The 26,888-nt window shown below is 45.4% G+C and overlaps 1 protein-coding gene across 1 annotated transcript in view; it reads left to right on the top strand.

Moving 5' to 3' along the window:
- Nucleotides 1-666: 666 nt before the first annotated feature.
- LOC126416661 (acylphosphatase-2) overlaps nucleotides 667-26,888 on the top strand; it is a 156,342-nt gene continuing 130,120 nt past the window's right edge. The window contains exon 1 of the mRNA XM_050084459.1: nucleotides 667-823. Coding sequence (XP_049940416.1) covers nucleotides 760-823 — 64 coding nt within the window. The 5' untranslated portion in view covers nucleotides 667-759. The remainder of the gene's footprint in view (nucleotides 824-26,888) is intronic.

Raw genomic sequence — 26,888 nt, 5'->3', positions numbered from 1 at the left:
CTGTCTGTCGTTCGAGCTCAGTTCGACTGGATGCCCAGCTCGGTTACAGTTGTTCTTAGTGCCAAAGGTGGCAACTCTGTGCAGTAAATTTTGCATCTTGTACACTTCCGAATCACCTTCAAATAAAATCGTATGCCGGCCTTTGTGGCCGTGCGATTCTAGGCGCTTCAGTCTGAGACCGCGCGACCTCTACGGTCGCAGGATCCAATCCTGCCTTGGGTATGGATGTGTGTGATGTCCTTAGGTTAGTTAGGTTTCAGTAGTTCTAAGTTCTAGGGGACTGATGATCTCAGATGTTAAGTTCCATAGTGCTCAAAGCCATTTGAACCATTTTTTTTAATAATCGTATATTCGTCCTTCTACACTGACATCTACAATGACGAAAATTTCGTTATTTACCATCTGTCTCGAAGTTGCGATTTCAATGGCAGGCAGCACGTTTATCATCGTCCGATAGTCGAGGAGTGCGTGTACTTGAGCCACGAAGTAGTGCAGTGTTGCAAAGTAAAGGTCCGGCCTTGCCTGCTGTTTACTGGGCAACGGCGACAGCCAAGGGTCAGCGTCTGTGGCAGGCGCAGCGGCGTCTCGGCGCCAGGAATAGACCGGCGGACGCGGCAGCGGCGGCGGCTACGGCGGCGGAGACGACGGAGGCGGCGTCGGCCTGCAGCGAGGGCAGTACAGGCCGGGCGGCCGCCACGGGAAGACAAGCAGTCAGCGCCAGAAGCAGCAGTCAGCACGGCGAACCCGTACCCCATCAGCATGGGCGTGCAGGACGGACCAGCCATCGTGTCCGTCGAGTTTGAGGTCTTCGGACAGGTGCAAGGTACGCTGGCTGGAGGCTGGAGGACGTAACCCTCCTTGCGCAGCGAGTGACGCGAACAGCACGTGTCGTGCGCAACAGGTTACTTGCATTTCAAGTCAACTGACTTCGAAGTAGTCCAAAAAGTATCAAGCAGCTGACAAATACGAACGCAAAACGAGTATGGTGATAGTAGACGAATATCTTTATATTATTTTATTTTCACGGCAAGTTCCGTAGGACCAAACTGAGGAGCAAATCTCCGAGGTCATGGAACGTGTTAGTACATGAAATTACAACATAAAAGTAATAACAGTTAAATGTTGATGAACCGGAAAAAAGTCAGTCCATAAGTTTAAGCAAACGCTATCAGCAATACAATAAGAATCAGCTTAATTATTCAAGCAACTCCTCGACAGAATAGAAGGAGTGACCCATGAGGAAACTCTTCAGTTTCGATTTGAAAGCGCGTGGATTACTGCTAAGATTTTTGAATTCGAGTGGCAGCTTATTGAAAATGGGTGCAGCAGTATACTGCACACCTTTTCGCACAAGAGTTAAGGAAGACCGATCCAAATGCAGGTTTGATTTCTGCCGAGTATTAACCGACTGAAAGCTGCTTATTCTTGGGAATAAACTAATATTGGTAACAAGAAACGACAATAAGCAATAAACGTATTGAGAGGCCAATGTCAAAATACCCAGACTCGTGAACAGAGGTCGACAAGAGGCTCGTGAACTCACACCACTTATTGCCCGAACCACTCGTTTCTGAGCCAAAAATATCCTTTTAGAATGGGAAGAGTTACCCCAAAACATAATACCACACGACATAAGCGAATGTAAATAAGCGAAGTAGACTAATTTTCGTGTCGAACGATCACTCACTTCTGATACCGTTCGAATAGTAGCAATGGCAGTATTAAGTCTTTGAACAAGATACTGATCATGGGCTTTCCACGAAAGCTTGCTATCTATCTGAACACCTAGAAATTTGAACTGTTCAGTTTCACTAATCATATGCCCGTTCTGTGAAATCAAAACGTCAGGTTTTGTTGAATTGTGTGTTAGAAACTGTAAAAACTGAGTCTTACTGTGATTTAGCGCTAGTTTATTTTCTACAAGCCATGAACAGAGGTCATGTACTGCACCATTTGAAACTGAGCCAATGTTGCACACAACATCCTTTACTACCAAGCTAGTGTCATCAGCAAAAACAGAAATATTTTAGAGTTGCCCGTAATACTAGAGGGCATATTATTTATATAAATAAGGAACAGGAATGGCCCCAACACTGATCCCTAGGGCACCCCCCACTTGACAGTACCCCAATCATACCTCACATCACAGCCTTTATCAACGTTGTGAATAATGACCTTTTGCTGCCTGTTGCTAAAGTAAGAGGTGAACCAATTGTGAGATACTCCCCGTGTTCCGTAATGGTCCAACTTCTGGAGCAATATTTTGTGATCAACACAATCAAATGCCTTATTTAAATCAAAAAATATGCCAAGCGTTCGAAACCTTTTGTTTAGCCCATCCAGCAGCTCAAAGAGAAAAGAGAATGTAGCATTTCCAGTTGTTAAGCGACTTCTAAAGCCGAACTGTACATTGGATTGCAAATCGTGTGATATAAAATGATCAATTAACCTTACATACACAGCCTTTTCAATAACTTTTGCAAACACTGATGGTATAGAAATAGGTCTAAAATTATCTGCATTATCCCTTTCTCCCTTTTTATAAAGTGGTTTTACTACTGAGGACTTGAGTCGTTCAGCAAACTGACCATTCCCAAAGGAAAAATTACAAATATGGCTAAATACAGGGCTAATATGTGCAGCGCAGTACTTCAATATTCTGATAGACACTCTCTGCTATGGATTTATGTAGCAATCGGAATTTACACCAGAAAGTAAGCTAGAAACTGATGTCAAGGCCACCGTGTCATAAGCTCGGATAGGACGAGGGTGATACAGAAAGCTGACAAATTTCAAGAAAATGCGAGAAACCCAAATCTGTATGGTAGAGCGGGAAAGTGAATCGTGCTTTTCCGGACTATGAGGCTTCTATAATTACCACTATGCTATCCAGCTATCTTAACGTACGGTGTGCGACTAGCGCTATCCAGACTCCCAGCTGAAACTCGAATGCAGCTTCCTCTCTCTGCCGACCGATCTACACACTAGTTCAAAGAACGGTAGTTCAGTTAAGCACTGATTCAATTTAGGTGTCAGATCATTATCCTCATGTTTCAGTAGTTGTGAGGGGAAAAGTACGCTGAATTTTAAATGATAAATATTTTCTTCAGCGAAGCGTTCTCTCACGTCAGTCCTAACATGGTCCAGTGTTGGAATAAAAACAGTTCTTTTCCAATATGTCATAGCATCATCTTTATGATCGCAGTTTCCTCTGTGCCCTTGTCTGCTTGTAAGACGAGGAATTCTCGTCTCCACGTATAACTCTTCCATAACTGCTTTCGCCGGTCTGGATGGCTGAGCGGTTCTAGGCGCTACAGTCAGGAACCGCGCGACCGCTACGGTCGCAGGTTCGAATCCCGCCTCGGGCATGGATGTATGTGATGTTCTTAGGTTAGTTAGGTTTAAGTAGTTCTAAGTTCTAAGGAACTGATGACCTCAGATGCTTAAGTCCCATAGTGCTCAGAGCCATTTGAACCATTTCGAACTCGGCTTCCCGGGTTCGATTCCCTGCTGGGTCGGAGATTTTCTCCGTTCAGGGACTGGATGTTGTGTTGTCTCTACTATCATCATCTCATCCCCACCGACAAGCAAGGCGCCGAAGCGGTGTACACTCGAAAGACTTGCGCCAGGCGATAGGTCCACCCGACGGGAGGCCCTAGCCACACGACATTTCCATCAGCGACTCAGTAGCGCTTCATGCTTGGCGGCAGCAGTCAGCTTGGGCCAGGGCAGTGCTGTCGCTACTGGAGTACTGATTGTTCTTCGGGTTTTATTGTCCCTGTTATATCGATAAATTAAATATAGCATTAATCTGAAACGGCTCTTCGAATGGACACGTGAACTTCCAATTTAAAAATCATTTTGTTTGTAACGAGAAACAAACACACTATTTCTGTCGAAAATGGGCGTCGCACGAGAAGCGCCATGAGCAGTACTGTTTACACTACTGGCCATTAAAATTCCTACACCAAGAAAAAATGCGGATGATAAACGGGTATTCATTGGACAAATATATTATACTAGAACTGACATGTAATTACGTTTTCACGCAATTTCGGTGCATAGATCCTGAGAAAACAGTACCCACAACAACCACCTCTGGCCGTAATAATGGCCTTGATACGCCTGGGCGTTGAGTCAAACAGAGCTTGGATGGCGTGTACAGGTACAGCTGTCCATGCAGCTTGAACACGATACCACAGTTCAACAAGAGTACTGACTGGCGTATTGTGACGAGCCAGTTGCTCGGCCACCATCGACCAGACGTTTTCAATTGGTGAGAGATCTGGAGAATGTGCTGACCAGGGCAGCAGTCGAACATTTTCTGTATCCAGAAAGGCCTGTACAGGACCTGCAACATGCAGTCGTGCATTATCCTAATGAAATGTAGGGTTTTGCAGGGATCGAATGAAGGGTAGAGCCACGAGCCGTAACACATCTGAAATGTAACGTCCACTGTTCAAAGTGCCATCAATGCGAACAAGAGGTGACCGAGACGTGTAACCAATGGCACCCCATACCATCACGCCATGGTCTCCGAGCTGACAGTCCATGCTGCTGCAAACGTCGTCGAACTGTTCGTGCATATGGTTATTGTCTTGCAAACGTCCCCATCTGTTGACTCAGGGATCGAGACGTAGCTGCACGATCCGTTACAGCCATGCGGATAAGATGCCTGTCATCTCGACTGCTAGTGATACGAGGCCGTTGGGATCCAGCAGAGCGTTCCGTATTTCCCTCCTGAACCCACCGATTCCTTATTCTGCTAACAGTCACTGGATCTCGATCAACGCGAGCAGCAATGTCGCGATACGATAAACCGCAATCGCCATAGGCTAGAATCTGACCTTTATCAAAGTCGGAAACGTGATGGTACGCATTTCTCCTCCTTACACGAGGCATCACAATAACGTTTAACCAGGCAACACCGGTCAACTGCTGTTTGTGTATGATATATCGGTTGGAAGCTTTCCTCATGTCAGCACGTTGTAGGTGTCGCCACTGGCGCCAAACTTGTGTGAATGCTCTGAAAAGCTAATCATTTGCATATCACAGCATCTTCTTCCTGTCGGTTAAATATCGCGTCTGTAGCACGTCATCTTCGCGGTGTAGCAATTTTAATGGCCAGTAGTGTATATCTGGATTGACTCCACCTGCGCAATGCGAAAACTAAATATCACATTATCTGCTGAAACACCAAAGAAAATATACCTGACTACTGTTAGGATAGACGCACTGTGTACCCTCCACTGTTACTGCTACTATCTGCCGTCTGTGAATGATTATTGCTCTTTAACATCGAACATACACGATGGTCACATTGATGTGACTGGACCGCGGGTAATGATATTATACATCTGTTATATGCGCGTCAAAGGCCAAGATGTCGAGCGAACAAATAAAACTGCATAATCGTCTTCACATTTTGACACAAAATGTTAAGTAAAAACATTATGATCACTAAATTGGAATTATATTAATACCTTCAGCTGCTGACGGGCGTTGATATATATCAACGGGGACATGTGAAAATGTGTGCCCCGACCGGGACTCGAACCCGGGATCTCATGTTCACATAGCAGACTCTCTCTGCATCTTTTTTTTCTCTTCATTTTGTTTGGTATTGTTCGTTGCGTTTGGCCTGGGCGGACGTCACATGACATCCTTTCAAGTTGATCGTGGATTCCTTTACTCATTTCTTTTTATTACAGAGGCTGACCGAACACGCTGAGCTACCGTGCCAGCATCCATCTGAGCCACCGACGGCACAGAGGATAGTGCGACTGCAGGGACTATCTCGCGCACGCCTCACGCGAGACCCACATTCTCACATTGTATGTCCACTACATTCGTAGTGTCCCACCCCAACACACTCATTACTTGTGGAAGACATTCTTACTAAGCCCCGTAACAGTTCGGGGAATATGTGTGCATCCGCACAGAAGAAGGAGGTCATGGCCGGTATTGCCAGAACTATACACTTAAATGGATATGGTGTCTGTTCTTTCGGACATGTGAATCACCTAAGTTTTGCACCGCAAATATTACGGAAATGTAAATCGCTATTGATGGCCGGCTTTCACAGAATGAATTGATAGTCAGGGGCTCGTATTGTTATCCAATAAACAGATTGCAGTAGTGCTTAGAAAGTGTATTTCTTGTGCAAACTTACAATTGTATTAAATGGAAGAATGCCCACTAATAGTAAAAAACTAAAGGTAGGATAAATTATTTTTTTAAATCGAAGAATGCCCAAAGGTAGGATAAATTAGAATTTCAGTGGTGATTGTCGCAAGATTCTAGTGGAGTCCACAGGGACTCTTGTTTGTGCCATTCAACCTGCTTAGTCGATAGGTACGATATTGTTTGCTTACAGCACGATTGTCTGTTCCTTGAGAGCATTGCGACTTGCTAGCCATTGTGTGACGGCCCAAGCAATAGGCCATGAGTGGAGATGGGATTTAGAAATACAGAAAAAGCCGACATGCCCATGGTGTATACAGAGTTTCGGAAGAATGCAGTTCATTCTTGTACAGTGTATGCGGCAAGATATTCCAGTAGACGTTAACCACCTTGGCAATTGTCTATCAATCAGTTACGCGAAAGTGGTAGTGTAACACCTAGACGGCGTTACAGAAGGAAAGAAGTGACGATAGAAGCTGGGGAAACTAATGTTCTTGATGCAGTTGATCCGCATATTAGCTTCCACACCATCACACGAGGAAGTGGCATGAGTCAGGCAAGTGCCCTACGCATTCTCCATCGAATTAGCTTCCATCCATATCTCTCATCATCAAGCACTGTTTGGAAACGATTATGACAATCGTGTTAGCTTCTGCACATAGACATTACGACAGGATACTCCAGATGTATCATGTATCTTGTTTAGTGATGAAGCTCCATTTACCTATAACGGTCAGGTAAACCGCAGAAACATGGACTGTTGGTCTGTGGACAATCCTCGTTGACCTCGTCAGGTAGAACGTCAGCGTGCAGTGAATATAACCGTTTTGTGTGAACCATCAGCTCACACGCCCGGCTTTCATAGACGGAACACTGAACGAGCACAAGTATCGCAATCTCCTAAGACACCATCTTCCACGGACGCTAGAAGACGTTCCGCTGCAGACTGGGAGGAACCTGTGGTACCAGCATTATAGCTGCCCAGCTCATTGTGCACGAAGTACTACAGCGTGTCTTCACGAATTGTTTCCAAATCGTGCGATTGGACGCCGAGGACCTGTACCTTGGCCGGTCCGTTCTCCGGATTTGACGCCTGTAGACTTTTATCTGTGGGAAAAGCTGGGTCGCTGTCTACAAGGATATACCAACTACACCCGATGATATACAACAACGTATTACTGTAGCCTGCTCTGACATCTCCGTTGAAACGCTAGCACGTGTACAGCAGTTGTTCCACACCAGACTGGAAGCGTGAATTGCCGCTGCCGGTGATCATTTTGAAGACAACCTGTGACAGTCAGTTGTCTAGTTACTGATCAGAATCCACATAACTTATGTATCCGCTTTATTGTGTGCTACCACAAGTATTGCGCTAGTGTCCGTGTGGGAACTTTTCAAAATATGATATCTCATAAACGATTTGGACTAGAATCCGGCAACAGAAAACACTAACGTGCTAATTTATCCTACTTTTAATCTATATCTACATCTACGTGATTACTCTGCTATTCACAATAAAGTGCCTGGCAGAGGGTTCAATGAACCACCTTCAAGCTGTCTCTCTACCGTTCCACTCTCGAACGGTGTGCGGGAAAAACGAGCACTTAAATTTTTCTGTGCGAGCCCTGATTTCTCTTATTTTATTGTGATGATCATTTCTCCCTATGTAGGTAGGTGGCAACAGAATGTTTTCGCAATCGGAGGAGAAAATTGGTGATTGAAATTTCATGAGAAGATCCCGTTGCAACGAAAAACGCCTTTGTTTTAATGATTGGCACTCCAATGCACGTATCATGTGTGTGGCACTATCTCCCCTATTTCGCGATAATACAAAACGAGCTGCCCTTCTTTGTACTTTTTCGGTGTCATCCGTCAGTCCCATCTGATGCGGATCCCACACCGCACAGCAATACTCCAGAATACGGCGGACAAGCGTGGTGTAAGCAGTCTCTTTAGTAGACCTGTTGCACCTTCTAAGTGTTCTGTCAATGAATCGCAATCTTTGGTTGGCTCTACCCACAAGATTTTCTGTCTGATCGTTCCAATTTAGGGTATTTGTAATTGTAATCCCTCAGTGTTTAGTTGAATTTACAGTCTTCAGATTTGGGTGACTTATCGCGTAATCGAAATTTAGCGGATTTATTTTAGTACGTTTCTTTATTCAGGGTCAATTGCCACTTGTCGCACCACACAGATATCTTATCTAAATCATTTTGCAATTCGTTTTGGTCATCTGATGACTTTACAAGACAGCATCATCTGCAAACAATCTAAGACGGATACTGAGATTGTCTCCTATGTCGTTAATATAGATCAGGGACAATAGAAGGTCTATAACACTTCCTTGGGGAACGCCGAATATTATTTCTGTTTTACTGGATGACCTCCCGTCTATAGTCTGCTAATATTAGTAGGCGTTATTCCATGTTTGCACAAAAAATATACGTTATAAGTGTTACTACAATCTGTTTATTGGGTAACAATATGAGCCCCTGACTACAAATCCATTCTGTGAAAAGCACACGTCAACAGCGCTTTCCATTTCCGTAATATTTGCGGTGCAAGTTTTAGGTGATTCGCCCCGTACAAGGGGAGCAGAGGCGAATGGGGAATCATCCTGATGGCGATACGAGCCGCATGTGGGGAAATCCGCTGACATAAGATTGTCATGGCCGGCGTCTGTTAACGAGCAGCTCGGAAATGGCGGAGATGGTCGGCTGTCCCGTTCTACTGCCGTGATGTCGATGGAAACTGGTTCAAGGGCGGTTAATACACAAGAATGTGAGGATTTGTTGGACGTCCACGCCTCATAACAGAACGTGGACGTCGCAGGCTTGCCCGCTCTTTAAAGCTGACAATTACTACGTGTTCCCACGTTGAGCCAGAAACATCGTCAGTTATTATTGCATCGTCGAGATTGGGCCGTGGATCAATGGAAACTTGTCATCTAGTCAGCTGAATCGCGTTTCTTGTCACACCAGATCAATGGTCGTGTTCGGGTGTACCGTCATGTAGGCTAACAGTTGCTCGAAACTTGCTCCACGCCATGGATGCAGGACTGCGGGAGCCATGTTATCCTACGGGGGACAGTCATCTGCTGTTTTTGGGAGCGGGGGGAGGGAGGCTATGGTGGTAATCGGTGAGCAATGACAGCTATGAACTAGGTAAACACTTCCGGGCCATCTACATCTACATTTATACTCCGCAAGCCACCCAACGGTGTGTGGCGGAGGGCACTTTACGTGCCACCGTCATTAGCTCCCTTTCCTGTTCCAGTCGCGTTTGGTTCGCGGGAAGAACGACTGTCGGAAAGCCTCCGTGCGCGCTCGAATCTCTCTAATTTTACATTCGTGATCTCCTCGGGAGGTATAAGTAGGGGGAAGCAATATATTCGATACCTCATCCAGAAACACACCCTCTCGGAACCTGGAGAGCAAGCTACACCGCGATGCAGAGCGCCTCTCTTGCAGAGTGTGTCATTTAAGTTTGCTAAACATCTCCGCAACGCTATCACGCTTACCAAATAACCCTGTGACGAAACGCGCCGCTCTTCTTTGGATTTTCTCTATCTCCTCCGTCAACCCGACCTGGTACGGATGCCACACTGATGAGCAATACTCAAGTATAGGTCGAACGAGTGTTTTGCAAGCCACCTCCTTTGTTGATGGACTACATTTTCTAAGGAATCTCCCAATGAATCTCAACCTGGCACCCGCCTTACCAACAATTAATTTTATATGATCATTCCACTTCAAATCGTTCCGTGTGCATACTCCCAGATATTTTACAGAAGTAACTGCTACCAGTTTTTGTTCCTCTATCATATAATCATACAGTAAATGATCCTTCTTTCTATGTATTCGCAATACATTACATTTGTCTATGTTAAGGGCTAGTTGCCACTCCCTGCACCAAGTGCATATCCGCTGCAGATCTTCCTGCATTTTACTGCAATTTTCTAATGCTGCAACTTCTCTGTATACTACAGCATCATCCGCGAAAAGCCGCATGGAACTTCAGACACTATCTACTAGGTCATTTATATATATTGTAAAAAACAATGGTCCCATAACACACCCCTATGGCACGCCAGAGGTTACTTTAACGTCTGTAGACGTCTCTCCATTGAGAACAACATGCTGTGTTCTGTTTGCTAAAAACTCTTTAATCCATCCACACAGCTGGTCTGACATTCCGTAGGCTCTTACTTTGTTTATCAGGCAACAGTGCGGAACTGTATCGAACGCCTTCCGGAAGTCAAGGAAAATGGCATCTACCTGGGAGCCTGTAGGCCCTATCTAATTTTTTCTGGGTCTCAGGTACAAATAAAGCGAGTTGGGTCTCACACGATCGCTGTTTCCGGAATCCATGTTGATTATCAGTAAACTCTTCCGGGCTAAGTTGCCGTGGTCGATCTGTAGAACTTCTTCTCCCTGACGTTTCGTTCTCAACTACGGAGAACATCTTCCGAGGTGAGTCGACATGTTGATTCCTACAGAGTAGATTCTGGGTTTCCCGAAATGGCATCATAAGCGAGCAAAAAACATGTTCTAAAATTCTATAACAGATCGATGTCAGAGATATTGGTCTATGGTTTTGTGCATCTGCTCGACGACCCTTCTTGAAGACTGGGACTACCTGTGCTCTTTTCCAATCATTTGAAACCTTCCGTTCCTCTAGAGGCTTGCGGTACACGGCTGTTAGGAGGGGGGCAAGTTCTTTCGCGTACTCCTCTCATGGTTGATGTCTTCCCTGCTGGAAATGGCATCTTCCAGCAGGATAACTGTCTGTGTCACAAGGCCAGAATCGCCCTACAGTGGTTTTAGGCGCGTGATAGTGAACACTTATTGGTTTATTGAGCACCAAATTCGCCCGATTTGAAGTGAATCGAACACATCTGGACGCTATTGGGCGCTATCTACGCGCCTACAAACCACTGGGAATTTGCGCGACCTTGCAACGATTGGTTTCTAAAACGGGTGCGAGAGACTGCAGCTGCCCTACTCTGATTAAAAATCGTAAAGTAAATAATTTAATAGAATATTGCCAATTAGAGGAATGAATGGGTATCGCGTGACGTATCTTTTCCTATGAAATAATTAATTAAAAGTGGCTTATCTTGGGAGTACCAACCTTCAGTCAGCCGTTTAAACATTATAATCGTAAACTGCAAAAACAGTTAGTCACCTCACTAAACTGTCCTCCCTTCTACCTCCTTCCCATTAAATGCGACATCGATAGCCAATTTATTTAAATTCACAGTAATGCTGCAAATAAGTGCAGTAAAGCTGCCTCGAAAATCTTGATGACAGAAAAACAGCACCACTTGTACCCGTTAGGCGAAGGGATGCCCCGAGGATAGAATGTACAAGGCGTGTCCTTTGCTTTTGACACTATATGGCTGCGCCTTGCCAACTGTGGGAGATGCTTGCTCAGCGTCTGTACAAGCCAACAGCCAGGAGGGATTGCTGAAGGAACCGCCTTAGATTGAGTTGATAATGTGAGCCAGATGGTGAAGGAGGTGCTCAGTGAACAAATATGAAGGTCTAAGCTAAAGAGCTACCAGTGTCTCGTTGTTAAAGGATGTATAAGAATAATAATAAAATGACGATATAATTAAAATGGAAAAAATGAAGGATAGTACAATTGAATTATTAGTAAATGTTCTGCGTGTACGAAATTGAGTTATTCTTCATTAATTTTGCCTTTCGTCGCTTCTTTCTTCCTTTATTGTGTGTGTATGTCCATCAGTATATATATATATATATTAATTATATTATTCGTCTTCCGAAGGCTCTTGTTGTTGTTGTGGTCTTCAGTCCTGAGACTGGTTTGATACAGCTCTCCATGCTACTCTACCCTGTGCAAGCTTCTTCATCTCCCAGTACCATCTGCAACCTACATCCTTCTGAATCATATTAGTGTATTCATCTCTAGGTCTCCCTCTACGATTTTTACCCTCCACGCTGCCCTCCAATACTAAATTGGTGATCCTTTGACGCCTCAGAACATGTCCTACCAACCGATCCCTCCTTCTAGTCAAGTTGTGCCACAAACTCCTCTTCTCCACAATTCTATTCAATACTTCCTCATTAGTTATGTGATCTACTCATCTTATCTTCAGCATTCTTCTGCAGCACCACATTTCGAAAGCTTATATTCTATTCTTGTCCAAACTATTTATCATCCATGTTTCACTTCCATACATGGCTACACTCCATACAAATAGTTTCAGAAAAAACTTTCTGACACTTAAATCTATACTCGATGTTAACAAATTTCTCTCCTTCAGATACACTTTCCTTGCCATTGCCAGTCTACATTTTATATCCTCTCTACTTCGACCATCATCAGTTATTTTGCTCCCCAAATAGCAAAACTCCTTTACTACTTTAAGTGTCTCATTTCCTAATCTAATTCCCTCAGCAACACCCAACTTAATTCGACTACATTCCATTATCTTCGTTTTGCTTTTGTTGATGTTCATCTTATATCGTCCTTTCAAGACACTGTCCATTCCGTTCAACTGCTCTTCCAAGCCCTGTGCTGTCTCTGATAGAATTACAATGTCATCGGTGAACCTCAAAGATTTTATTTCTTCTCCATGGATTTTAATTCCTAGTCTGAATTTTTCTTTTGTTTCCTTTACTGCTTGCTCAATATAGAGATTGAATAACATCGGGGATAGGCTACAACCCTGTCTCACTCCCTTCCCAACCACGGCTCCCCTTTCATGTCCCTCGACTCTTATAACTTCCATCTGGTTTCTATACAAATTGTAAATAGCCTGTCGCTCCCTGTATGGGCTCTTATACTTCTATTAATCTTACCAAATGAGACCATGGACTTCCTCCCTTACATTTCAATTGTAGATGCAGGCAGCCGACTCCAAGGACACCAGTGCCTCTCAAGATTAAGGGAACCCTCCCAATTTGGCTCCACTTCACTTCAATAAAAATACTTAATACTATTGTTAAGTCTTCTCTTATCCATAATCACATATAATACGAAACACTCGTAGCAGGTCAGACTTAGAGCAATACATCTTAACCATCCTTCTACATATGAGAGGGTGAAACAAAATCACGCACAAAGAAAAGGGAATGATGTTTTATGTTTATTTGTCTGCGCCTTACTGCGAATTCATAATTAATGGCTTTGTCGACGCTTACGGTCGGTCTTTGCTTCATCATTTTTTCTTTTTCAATATTTTTTTAAATTTTACCATATCCGGGGGTCTTTCACCATGTACCTACACAAGGACCAATTATGAAGTTGCTCTCAGTTCGTACCCCTCGATGCCGCTACGCGATCATGTGAGCAGTTTTCGCACGACTGGTTTCATTGCTGCATACTCTGTCCTCTCAATTCTCATGAGGCCCTTAATACGGTACTCCTCGGTGAGACTAGCTGTGGAAGAGCAGTGTATTTTTCTATGTTTGTATGTGTGTGGCCGGGTGGGGGGGGGGGGGGGGGAGGGGGTGGCAGAGGCGGGGGGAGGGGGGGGAGGAACTTCATTTAATTTAAAGATACTCTTTAATCACAGCTAGGCAATTTACATCTACATACTTATTCCGGAAACCATCGTATGGTGTATGGCGGAGGGTACAATGTGTCCCCTACAGTCATTTCCTTTCTGTTCCACTCGCAGATGGAGAGAGGGAAAAATGCCCATCTATATGTCTCTGTAAGAGCTCTAATTTCTCTTACCTTATCTTCACGGTCTTTACGCAAAACGTAGGCTGTGGTCAGCTGCATATGTCTGTTCTCTAAATTTTTTTAACAGTGTTTCGTGAAAAGAACATCCTCTTCCCACCAGGGATTTGCACTTTAGTTCACGAAGCATCTCCGTCACACTCGCATGTTGATCGAGCCTACCGGTAAGAAATCTAGCAGCACGCTACTCAATTGCTTCGACGTCTTTCTACAATCGGAACTGGTGGGGATGCCAGACACTCCAACAATACTCAAGAATGGGTCGCACAAGAGTCCTACACGCGGTCTCCTTTGTAGATGAGCTACACTTTCCTAAGACTCTTCCAATAAACCGGTCGATCGTTCGCCCGTCCTACGTGCTCGTTTCAACTAACAACGCTTTGTAACGTTACGACTAGATGTTCAGTCGATATCACTGTCTCAAGCAGCACCGTCACTAAAACAGTATTTTAACATTACAGGATTGTTTTTCCTATTCACCTATTATATTTTTCTACACTTAGAGCAAGCTGCCATTCGTCGCACCAAATAGAAATCCTGACTAAGTCATCCTGTGTCCTTCTACAGTCACTCAACGACGATACTTTCTCGTCTACAACAGCGTCATCAACGAACAGTTGCATATTACCGCTCAATCTATGTGCCAGATAAGTATGGGAAGCAAGAGAGAGAACAAAAGCGGTCCTCCACGGTTACGCGGAACACAGTTTAACAACCGCTGATGTAGAAGACACAGTCTTGTGAAATCGAAGTTGCATCATCTGCCAAGAGAAATTGTGCACTTGGATGCAGTTTGCCTTAGCCTTTGGACTGGTAGGATAATTATATCGGTGCAGCAGATAAAAGATTCAAAACAATGCATAGGCTACCAGCTGGAAGGCCTCTCTACAAGGCACGAAAGAAGAGGCTATCACTGTTTCACATAGCTTACAGTCCAAGGACGAAGACAACCGCATGGTTTGTCGTTCGTTGTCAGGGGAACGAAAACAAATGGAGCATTGTCGGAATCTCTGGCAAGAGTTCAGCAGCTGCAAGGCTGTTACCTTTAAGAGACGCCCAATTGTACTGCTGCCGGCAGTAATTGACGCTCCAAGTATCCACATGTACGTATACGTCTGTGCTAGGCACGGTACTTTGAGGCACTCGGCGGAGGGTGCTTGTTCATACTATCATTCCTCCCTTCCCTACCATAAAGGAAAAAATTCTTGACGTGCTCATTAAGTTCTTGCAGCTAGGGTTCAGAACCCTACAAAATGTTTTAAAGTACATCTGGGTCACCTTTGACTGTAAAATTGGTTGTTTATGAAACCCACTATTGCAGTTTCGGCCGTGTGACCATTATCCAGTAGAGTACTGCAAAAATGGAGTACATGTATCGAATGCCACTCCCATCATGTCATCCATACGGCAGTTATATGCCGGAGCACATTGCGAGTAATATGTATTTTAAATTAAAATATCCACGGGTGTACTGCCGGTCTACAGTGTCCAACGGGCACAATATTTCGGCGATCATACATGTCACCATCATCAGGTGAACTGACGGACTGAGTGCCTGTGAACGTGCCGGTACGGAGATCCGTACGCTGTGACTGCTCAGAGGGAACTGGCTTCGGTCGCGGCGGCGGCCATTTAAATACCCTCCGCCCGCGGCGCGCTCCCTCCGCTGTCCGCGCCCCGCGCCACGGTCGCGCGGTGGAACAGATTGCGACGGCGTCTGAGATGACGTCGGTGTGATGGCTCTGTCCGCCGTGGTCGTCACAACTATATGTGTGTACGATTTACTCTTGATTACCCCAATCGCTGGTTCCCAAATGGTTTTCCGAATGGGAACCTACTTGCTTTTTCCGTTACGTGGACGACACGTTCGTCATCCGGCAACATGGTATGGATAAACTCCTTGACTTTCTTATACATCTAAACTCCATACACCCCAACATCAAGTTCACTGTGGAGACTGAAACGGAGGGTAAATTACCTTTCCTTGATGTCTTGGTCAAGAGAAGGGCTGACGGCACCCTAGGTCATGGGGTGTATCGGAAGACAACGCACACTGATCTGTATTTGCACGCAGACAGCTGCCACCACCCTTCACAGAGGAATGGGGTACTTAAAACTCTAGTACATAGGGCGCGCACTATCTCTGATGCAGAGAGTCTAACCCAGGAATTGGAACATCTGAGAACTGTATTTCGAAAAAATGGGTACTCAGAGTGCAGATTCAACGTGCTCTCCGCCCAACCACTACAGCACAACCTGTGGAGACGGATGAAATCACGAGGGAGGAGCTAGGCACTGCGTTTATTCCATATACAGGCGCACTCTCGGGGAAAATCGCCCGTATTTTGAAGAAACACCGGATCGGAACTGTGTTTTGTCCTCAGAATAAAACTCGTGCACTGGTGGGGAGCGCCAAAGATGACCTCGGTTTGAGGAAGGCCGGCGTGTACCAGATTCCGTGTCAATGTGGCAAGTCGTATATTGGTCAGACGATGCGTACCGTCGGGAGTCGATGCCGTGAACACCAGAGGCACACTCGACTGATGTATCCGAGCAAGTCGGCGGTCGCTGAACATTGTTTGTCGGAAAACCACGCTATGGAGTATGAACGCACGAGGATTCTGGTACAGACGTCGAGATACTGGGACAGCGTTGTTAGAGAGGCGATCGAAATTCGCACCAATGACGATCTCATAAACCGTGACTGTGGCTATAATCTTAGCAAGGCTTGGGAACCAGAGATTGGGTTAATCAAGAGTAAATCGAGCAAACGTATAGTTGTGACGACCACGGCGGACAGAGCCATCACACCGACGTCATCTCAGGCGCCGTCGCAATCTGTTCCACCGCGCGACCGTGGCGCGGGGCGCGGACAGCGGAGGGAGCGCACCGCGGGCGGAGGGTATTTAAATGGCCGCCGCCGCGACCGAAGCCAGTTCCCTCTGAGCAGCCATAGCGTACGGATCTCCGTACCGGCACGTTCACAGGAGCTCAGTCAGTCAGTTCACCTGATGATGGCGACATGTATGATCGCCAAAATATTTTGCCCGTTGGACACTGTAGACCGGCAGTACACCCGTGGATATTTTGATTATCAAATACGTCGGGAGAAACTCAAGAATCAGAATGTGTATTTTATTTTAACTCCATAACTGACGCTTGCATGGCATGAGTGCTATTCTATAAGGGGCGTTCAAAAAGTTTCTGTTCCAAGCCCACACTAGCCCCTCGCTTACATGTCGGTGCTTATGTAGGTGGTAACAAACAGTCTGAAAAGTATTTTAGGGTGTCGCAGGGTACGTCGTGCTGATAAATAATTCTTTGAAAAAGTTCGATACGTCGCTCCGTTTCAGAGTGATTTAGCACTGCAGTTAGCCAATCATGTCGTCCAGCGCGCAAATTCAAGCAGCCTGCCAGAGAGAGAGAGTTGCCAAATGCGTTCTTCGTTTGTTTTTTTCAAACCGAACAAACATAGCTTTTCTTCACCTAGCTTCTGGTTATCGCCTCCGAAAAAGGAATATTTTAACTGGTAATGAGCATTTGAACAAGTGGTAACTCGCGGATCCACAGATGTCTGTGCGTTACCGCATTTTAGCACCTGCAAATGCTTGAATTTGGGCGCGCGAATACCTGATTGGCGAGCTTCAATGCTAAATAACTCGGAAAAGGTGCAACGTATCGAATTTTGCTCTTAACAGTTATTTCTAAGTACAACCTCCCCAGCATCCTTACAAGCTTCTCAGACACTTTTTGACCGTCTGGTGTAAACGCATCGGAGTCATGCTGAATCGGATATAAGCTGCAGCAACGCCCTCAAACGTTAACTATTTTGTCGCACCTTAAGTGTATGCGCTCCGTTTTTGCACTTCACAGTACTGCTCTTAATAACTCCCACACGGCCGAAGTTGTAATACTAGGTATTATAAATAAATAATTTTACAGTCAAAGGCGATTATGATGTGCTTTAAAAAAAGTCTGGCTGTATATTTCCGTAAACGTAAACAGTACATCACTTGGGGAGAAGCTTTAACTCCACGACGCTTTAGTAAAACTGCATTGGTAAAAATACACTTAAAATCCCGGAAAGCTTTTAAAAGAATAAAGAATTAATTACTCCATCCAGATATATTTCGTGCAATGAGATATGCAATTAAAGTATAAAAATTAGTGCGAGCACGAAGTTTATTTATTACTTGCTTTATTACATACGACTAGAACTCTAGAACCAACTACAGACCTTGTTTCGAACTAATTATTATGCTATTATTTTCACAGTTTCTACCATCTTCAGTTCATTAATAACATTTTTGCTCTTGTTTTAGGAACGTTTTACTGTCCAGCCCCAAAAACCCCAACACGGCTTACACAATGTCGCACCGACAATCATTCTTGCCGCCCCGTCTGCGAATGAAGCAGGCAGGCGGAGAAACTGATTCTCACATCGAGCACTGTTTTGGAACACAGACCCGCTTCACTTAAGCTTAGGAACGGTTTTTCACAAGTTCAATAAAATCCTTGACCCCCAACTCAGTTTCCCTTTACATATACTGTAAGGTTTGGAGGTCAGAACAACAACTGTGTAAGCTGTAAATATTTTTGGTTTAATGTTGCAATCTTATCACAGAAATACACGCATTTACACAGTTTACAATGTGACAATGTTACGACAGTTGTCAAACGAACGCATCTCGTCCTCAGAAAGTGAAATAACCCTAAACACAACAATGGTAAATTATAATTAGAAGTTTCTTTACAAAATTATTCTTACAACTACGTCATGATTCCGGTTCAAAGTTCGGTACTATTTAGGATGACAATCAAGTCTACGGAGAATGGTTAGTTTTGTGACAAGTTGAGCAAAAGATTAGCCAAGGTAGCTCGAGTTTAAAGTGGACGCAAGCTGTTGAAACAACAAGTTTACGCTTCTGCTCATGGTACTTCCTTAGCTGCGATGAGCTGTCGTCTGCATGGCTGCTCTCGTCCTCTGAAATTCCTATAAAAACTAATTAAGCCTTTGCTGATTTTTCCAGCAGAAACTCTCTCTATGTTTCTCGTTAAGCGAGAAAACATGTACTCATCCCTAGTCTTGGAATATGACGATATGCACGCACATGGCTGGAGCAGCGTGCATATTAAAATGCCCTCTCAGTCCTCGCAAGGACAATTAACTATCTGTCTGGTTCGTTTCTCCACAGTTGGAGCTCAACGACGCTACAGCTAATACACTCCTGGAAATGGAAAAAAGAACACATTGACACCGGTGTGTCAGACCCACCATACTTGCTCCGGACACTGCGAGAGGGCTGTACAAGCAATGATCACACGCACGGCACAGCGGACACACCAGGAACCGCGGTGTTGGCCGTCGAATGGCGCTAGCTGCGCAGCATTTGTGCACCGCCGCCGTCAGTGTCAGCCAGTTTGCCGTGGCATACGGAGCTCCATCGCAGTCTTTAACACTGGTAGCATGCCGCGACAGCGTGGACGTGAACCGTATGTGCAGTTGACGGACTTTGAGCGAGGGCGTATAGTGGGCATGCGGGAGGCCGGGTGGACGTACCGCCGAATTGCTCAACACGTGGGGCGTGAGGTCTCCACAGTACATCGATGTTGTTACCAGTGGTCGGCGGAAGGTGCACGTGCCCGTCGACCTGGGACTGGACCGCAGCGACGCACGGATGCACGCCAAGACCGTAGGATCCTACGCAGTGCCGTAGGGGACCGCACCGCCACTTCCCAGCAAATTAGGGACACTGTTGCTCCTGGGGTATCGGCGAGGACCATTCGCAACCGTCTCCATGAAGCTGGGCTACGGTCCCGCACACCGTTAGGCCGTCTTCCGCTCACGCCCCAACATCGTGCAGCCCTCCTCCAGTGGTGTCGCGACAGGCGTGAATGGAGGGACGAATGGAGACGTGTCGTCTTCAGCGATGAGAGTCGCTTCTGCCTTGGTGCCAATGATGGTCGTATGCGTGTTTGGCGCCGTGCAGGTGAGCGCCACAATCAGGACTGCATACGACCGAGGCACACAGGGCCAACACCCGGCATCATGGTGTGGGGAGCGATCTCCTACACTGGCCGTACACCACTGGTGATCGTCGAAGGGACACTGAATAGTGCACGGTACATCCAAACCGTCATCGAACCCATCGTTCTACCATTCCTAGACCGGCAAGGGAACTTGCTGTTCCAACAGGACAATGCACATCCGCATGTATCCCGTGCCACCCAACGTGCTCTAGAAGGTGTAAGTCAACTACCCTGGCCAGCAAGATCTCCGGATCTGTCCCCCATTGAGCATGTTTGGGACTGGATGAAGCGTCGTCTCACGCGGTCTGCACGTCCAGCACGAACGCTGGTCCAACTGAGGCGCCAGGTGGAAATGGCATGGCAAGCCGTTCCACAGGACTACATCCAGCATCTCTACGATCGTCTCCATGGGAGAATAGCAGCCTGCATTGCTGCGAAAGGTGGATATACACTGTACTAGTGCCGACATTGTGCATGCTCTGTTGCCTGTGTCTATGTGCCTGTGGTTCTGTCAGTGTGATCATGTGATGTATCTGACCCCAGGAATGTGTCAATAAAGTTTCCTCTTCCTGGGACAATGAATTCACGGTGTTCTTATTTCAATTTCCAGGAGTGTACCTAGCTGAATGTCAGCCGCAGTGAATGCAGTGTTCACTCAAATTACTCCTCCGCGTCGTACAGAGTGTTATCTACCCCGTTGTGCACTTGACGCCAGTTCAGAGAGAAGTCCGCGATAATTTCGCTCTTGTCTTTCTCGTAGCCGAACTGTCTCCCCAGCTGGGTTCTTTGGTTCTCCACGTCACGGCTTTTTTAGACCAATAGAAGCGTTCATCTTATTTTGTGGAAACTCTCTCTGCAAGGGCCCTACCATTGAACTGCGTCGAAATCTCTGCACTGTACTCCTTCCTAGTTCGTTTCCGCCAATCGGACGTTTTGTACCCGATCAAGACACCTAAAAGATACATGCATACATCACATGTGTATCATTCGTTGTTCACGTGATCAACTGCATCACTGGGTTTGTTATTATCCATTTTGAATTCCGAAACGCAGTTTTCTAAAGCTTCTTTCTGTCGTACTTCTGGTGGCCCGTTACTTGCTCTCCGGTATGCATTACCTGTACGGTCGCTGACTCCTACTACGGGACACCCTCTAAGAGCTTTTCGTGGTGCCTCCCGTGGTATGGCCTCTGCTTCTGCCCACGCTTGCTTCCACACAAAACGTTTCCTCTCACTGCTTGTTTCACCTTCTGCTCACTGGCATGCATTATATAGGAGCGGTGTGTTAATACTGTCGATTGTCATCTGTTTTGCATTACATACTTATAGGCAAACCTGCTCATTACCGCCAAAGTAAATTAGCTGTCATGTTCACCTTCCTATTATGATGTACAAAAATCTTATGTAAGCTGCGAAATTGACCTCCGTTTATTCAGCCACCTTACAGTACTATACATATACAGTTAAGATTTGAAAACGCAAACGACTTTACACGATTTTTCTTGACTGTGGAATTCCACTGGATGTATTAATGGCTGTAGAAACGTCTTAGCACCGTACCACATACCAGATGATTATAATTAAAGTGCAGCTACTCACGGGGGTCCAACGTGGGCTGTGTTTATCGTACAGCAGCGAAACTTGATAGATATACTAACGTGTTAATGAAGAACCGATTTACGCTGGAAAAATATTAGTTCCAATTTTGGCCACCACGTGCAAATCTGGCGCTGTACACTGTTTGTATGACGGTATGGTATCCACATTGTGTTTTGACAAATCATAACGTGAGTGAACAGTATAGCTATCGAGAAGAAAGATAGTGGGCTGTTAGTGAAACTTTTATGTGAATGGCAGGAATTATAGTGCTGCAATGGTACAGCCGCCTTCGGTTGTTTGCAGATGACGCTGTCGTTTATTGACTAATAAATTCACCAGAAGATCAAAACAAACTGCAAAACGATTTAGAAAAGATATCTGAATGGTGCGAAAAGTAGCAGTTGAACCTAAATAACGAAAAGTGTGAGGTCATCCACATGAGTGCTAAAAGGAACTCTTTAAACTTCGGTTACACGATAAATCAGTCTAATCTAAAAGCCGAAAATTCAACTAAATACCTAGGTATTACAATTACGAACAACTTAAATTGGAAGGAACACATAGAAATGTTGTGGGGAAGGCTAACCAAAGACTGCGTTGTATTGGCAGGACACTTAGAAAATGTAACACACCTACTAAGGAGACTGCCTACACTACGCTTCTCCGTCCTCTTTTAGAATACTGCTGCGCGGTGTGGGATCCTCGCCAGGTAGGACTGACGAAGTACATCGAAAAAGTTCAAAAAAAGGCAGCACATTTTGTATTATCGCGAAATATGGGAAAGAGTGTCACAGAAATGATGCAGGATTTGGGCTGGAAATCGTTAAAAGAAAGGCGCTTTTCGTTACGACAGAATCTTCTCACGAAATTCCAATCACCAACTTTCTCTTCCGAATGCGAAAATATTTTGACACCGACCTACATAGCGAGGAACGATCTGTACGATACCATAAGGGAAATCAGAGCTCGTACGGAAAAATATAGGTGTTCGTTCTTTCCGCGCGCAATTGGAATAATAGACAATTGTGAAGGTGGTTCGATGAACCCTCTGCCAGGCATTTAAATGTGATTTGCAGAGTATCCATGTAAATGTAGATGTAGAGTATCGCCGTCTGAAAGGTTTTAGGAGAAGCCCGATGTCATTAAATGGTTTAAAAAAGATGATAATGAAATTCGGAAACACAGGTGAACTTGGTGGGGCACACCTGGAAGAGGAAGGCTTCCGATGCCAGTGCAAGCTATTGATGAGGTTGCTGTTGCTGTAACTGACCCTGCAGCACATGGCCCTCACAGAGCTACTGATCGCGCGGTGTCACGTGAATGGTCAAAAGTATGGAAAGTTTAGCGGTCTGGTGCCCGTAATAGAGCCAGACGGTGCAGAAACTGAAACCTCACGATCCGTAGCAACGTTCTGAATTTCTTTGGTTCCTGGCACGACTCGAAGCTGATGAGATTTGGCCAGACAATATTCTATGGAGTGAAGAGGCACAGCTTACATTACAGTGTGCAGTGAGTATACAGAACTGTTAAACCGCGTGTTCTGCACGAAGAGCCTTTTCACTGGCCGATCTTCTTTGAAGAGAATGTACCCAGAGGACCTCTTAGGTGTACCGTGACGTCTACAATTTATCGAGACGTCCTTGTACAGCATGTGATACCAACTGTGGAAGAGCGGATCTGTGTGGAAACCACTGTTTTTGTGCAAGATGGGGAAGACTTTATGTCGCTTGCCCAGTGAAAGATCTGCTTAACTCAACCTTCAACGAACGTGTCACCTACATCTACGTCTACTTACTACGTTTACATCTACCTCCAGAGGTTTTCCAGAAGCATGGCCTGCAAGATCACCTGATCTGAATCTACGTGTTTATCCAATTCACGTTCGGCCTTTACCTCATCTGAAGGCTAGTATGCGGGAACAAGTTGCTTAGATTCCACTGGAACTGCTGCGAGCAACTATTGGTCATATAGTTTTACGGACTCATCGACGTCTCCGGCGCTCATATTGAACAAGCTGTATAAGCGGCGGTTAACAATAAAATCAACATTACAGCTTTCTCACTTGTTTGACCGTTTCTGCCGGTGTCCCATTCCTAATCCATAACATACGGAAACATTACTAGGCTATTCTTCCTTGCGTTCACAGTGCCAGATTTGCACCTGGTGGCCAGAACTGGAACCAGTTTTTTTCCAGGGTTAATCGGTTCTGTATTAACGCATTAGAATATCTACCACGTTTCGCTGCCATACGATAATCACAGCCAATTCTGGACTTCTGTGAAAAACTACACTTTAATGATAATCACCCAGTACAAAATTAATATTAACACAGGAAATTAATTTTCTATATGAGGCCACGATCATTGTAAATGAAACCGTCTAAATCGCTTAATAAACCTGTTTATTTCGCCGCTTCGGCTACAGTCATAATCAGATACCAAAAACTTAGAACTTGCAGAAGGGGGTTCAGTGTTAGCTGTGCTTATCAAAAATGTGTGAAATCTTATGGGACTTAACTGCTAAGGTCATCAGTCCCTAAGTTTACACACTACTTAACCTAAATTATCCTAAGGACAAATACACACACCCATGCCCGAGGGAGGACTCGAACCTCTGCTGGGACCAGCCGCACAGTCCATGACTGCAGCGCCCAAGACTGCTCGGCTAATCCCGCGCGGCCTGTGCTTATCCTTACGTTGTTTTGCAAGTACTTAGTTTTTTTGTATCTGATGATTGCAGTAGCCTAAACGGAGTATTAAAGAAACTTAAGTGATCTAGACGGTTTTATTCACAAAACACACCACAGTCAGCATGCGTAAATTGGCGCCAATTATAAAACTTTCGAGTACCCTGCAGAAAGAAACTAATGCATTGTGTTCCTAGAAATTGCGAATAAACTTCTTAAAACCAAAAAAACCCAGAAAGGAAAATATCATGTGGTTATAATAGTTTAAAGCGCAGCTACTCATAGAAGTTGGTCGGACATATTCTGAGGCATCAAGGGATCACCAATTTAGTATTGGAGGGCAGCGTGAAGGGTAAAAGTCGTAGAGGGAGACCAAGAGATGAATACACTAAGCAGATTCAGAAGGATGTAGGTTGCAGTAGGTACTGGGAGATGAAGAAGCTTGCACAGGATAGAGTAGCATGGAGAGCTGCATCAAACCAGTCTCTGGATTCAAGCCACAACATCAACACAAGTTAGTTTAGGTAGTGTGTAAGTTTAGGGACCGATGACCTCAGCAGTTTGGTCCCTTAAGAATTCACACACATTTGAACATTTATATCTATTCAGCATTAACGCCTTAGCATAGCTAGCAACGCTGCCATACGATAATACAGCCCATACTGGATCTCTGTGAGTATCTGCACTTTAATTATAAACACGCGGCATAAACGAAATGTACGTATCTGGTGCATAGGAGAAATGCAGTTGTGCGGCCGTGTTCGGGACAGGTGGAGCCCGTGACATTGACAGCAGGCTGTGAGCTGGTGTGGCCGGCGCCTTGTGCAACGGCGTGCCACGAGGATCAGCTGATGGGCACAACACTGCGGTGCAAATGTCACGCTCATGGCGCGCATAGTCTGGCAGCGGCCTGGCGTTAACCGCAATCCGATGCATCGCTTCATCCTGCGACAGCGATAGCCGCTGCGCTCACTAATCGCTGCGACACTCCTACCGTAAACACACGACGAGCGGTACAGAGGAACTTTCAAAGGTACCCTCAAAGAGTCAGAAACGGCATCGGATCACAGAAATAAACTCGCGGGACAACAAATTAGTCACCCCCGTGCGCAAGCACGTGTGAATCGTCAGGCCTTTACAGATGGCGCAGTGATCGAGTCACGTGCCCAATTTCACGCGCGATACCTCTACGTGTACATAAGACAGCAACGATGAGTGACACATTTACCCTGACGTGACAGTAGTCTGGGATACCGATATGCACACATACAGGTGATGATGGTATCACGTACACGAGATATAAAAGGGCACTGCATTGGCGAACCTGTCGTTTGTACTCAGGTGATTCACGTGAGAAGATTTCCGACGTGATTATGGCCGCAAGACGGGAATTAACAGACTTTGAGCGCGGAATGAAAGTTGAAACAAGACGCGTGCGACATTCCATTTCGGAAATCGTTAGGGAATTCAATATTCCGAGATCAAAAGTGTCAAGAGTGTGCCGAGAAACCAAATTTCAGGCATTATCTCTCCCCACGGACAGCGAGTGACCGATGTCCTTCACTTATCGACCAAGAAAAAAGGAAGAAGCAAAATTAGATTTAACGTCTCGTCGACAACAAGGTCATTAGAGACGGAACACAAGCTCAAATTGTAGCAAGAGAGGGGAATGAAATCGGCTGTGCTCTTTAAAGGAACCACCCCGGTATTTGCCTGGAGCGATTTAGGAATATCATGGAAAATCTAAATCAGGATGGCCAGACGCGGGTTTGAACCGTCGTCCTCCGGAATGCGAAGCCAGTGTGCTACCCACTGTGCCACATTCAGCGATCGAAAGCACTGGCGTTTGCGTAGAGTTGTGAGCGCTGACAGACAAGCAACACTACGTAAAATAATCATAGAAATTAATGTGGGACGTACGAAGAACTTATAGTGTGACGAAATGTGGCGTTAATGGGCTCTGGCAGCAGATGACCGACGCGAGTGCCTTGGTTAACAGCACATCACCTGCAGCGCCTCTCCTGGGATGCTGACATAAGTTGGATCCTAGACAACTGGAAAACGTCGCCTGCTCAGATGAGCCGATTTCAATTGGTCAACGCTGATTGTAGGGTTCAAGTGTGGCGCAGATCCTACGTAGCCATGGAGCCAGGTTATCGACAAGACACTGTGCAACCTGGTGGTGCATCCATAATGGTGTAGGCCGTGTTTATATGGAATGGACTGTGGTCCAATTGAACCGATTATTGACTGTAAATGGTTATGTTCGGCTACTTGGAGACCATTTGCAGCCATTCATGTACCCAAATAACGATATTTTTTATGAATGACAATGGGCCAGATCTGTGGGAAACAGCTGTTCGCATTTGGTTAGGACATTTTGGATAATTCGAACGCTATGCATGAATCCCATCGAAAATTTATCGGACGTAATCGAGAGATCAGTTCATGCACAAAAGCCTCCACCGGCAACATTTCTGCAATTATGGAAGGCTATAGAGCCAGCACGGCTCAATATTTCTGCAGGGGACTTCCAATGACTTGTTGAATCCATGGTGTGTCGAGCTGCTGCACTATGCCGGACAAAAGAAGGTCCGATACGTAATTAGGAGATATCCCGCGATCTTTGTCATCGTATGTCTGAAGCGGACATCGTACGTTCAAAATGGTTCAAA

Source organism: Schistocerca serialis, chromosome 8 (assembly GCF_023864345.2).
Source record: "Schistocerca serialis cubense isolate TAMUIC-IGC-003099 chromosome 8, iqSchSeri2.2, whole genome shotgun sequence".
Classification (NCBI taxonomy): domain Eukaryota; kingdom Metazoa; phylum Arthropoda; class Insecta; order Orthoptera; family Acrididae; genus Schistocerca; species Schistocerca serialis.
Note: the sequence above shows the minus strand (reverse complement) of the source record. Positions and strands in the feature narration are given on the sequence as shown.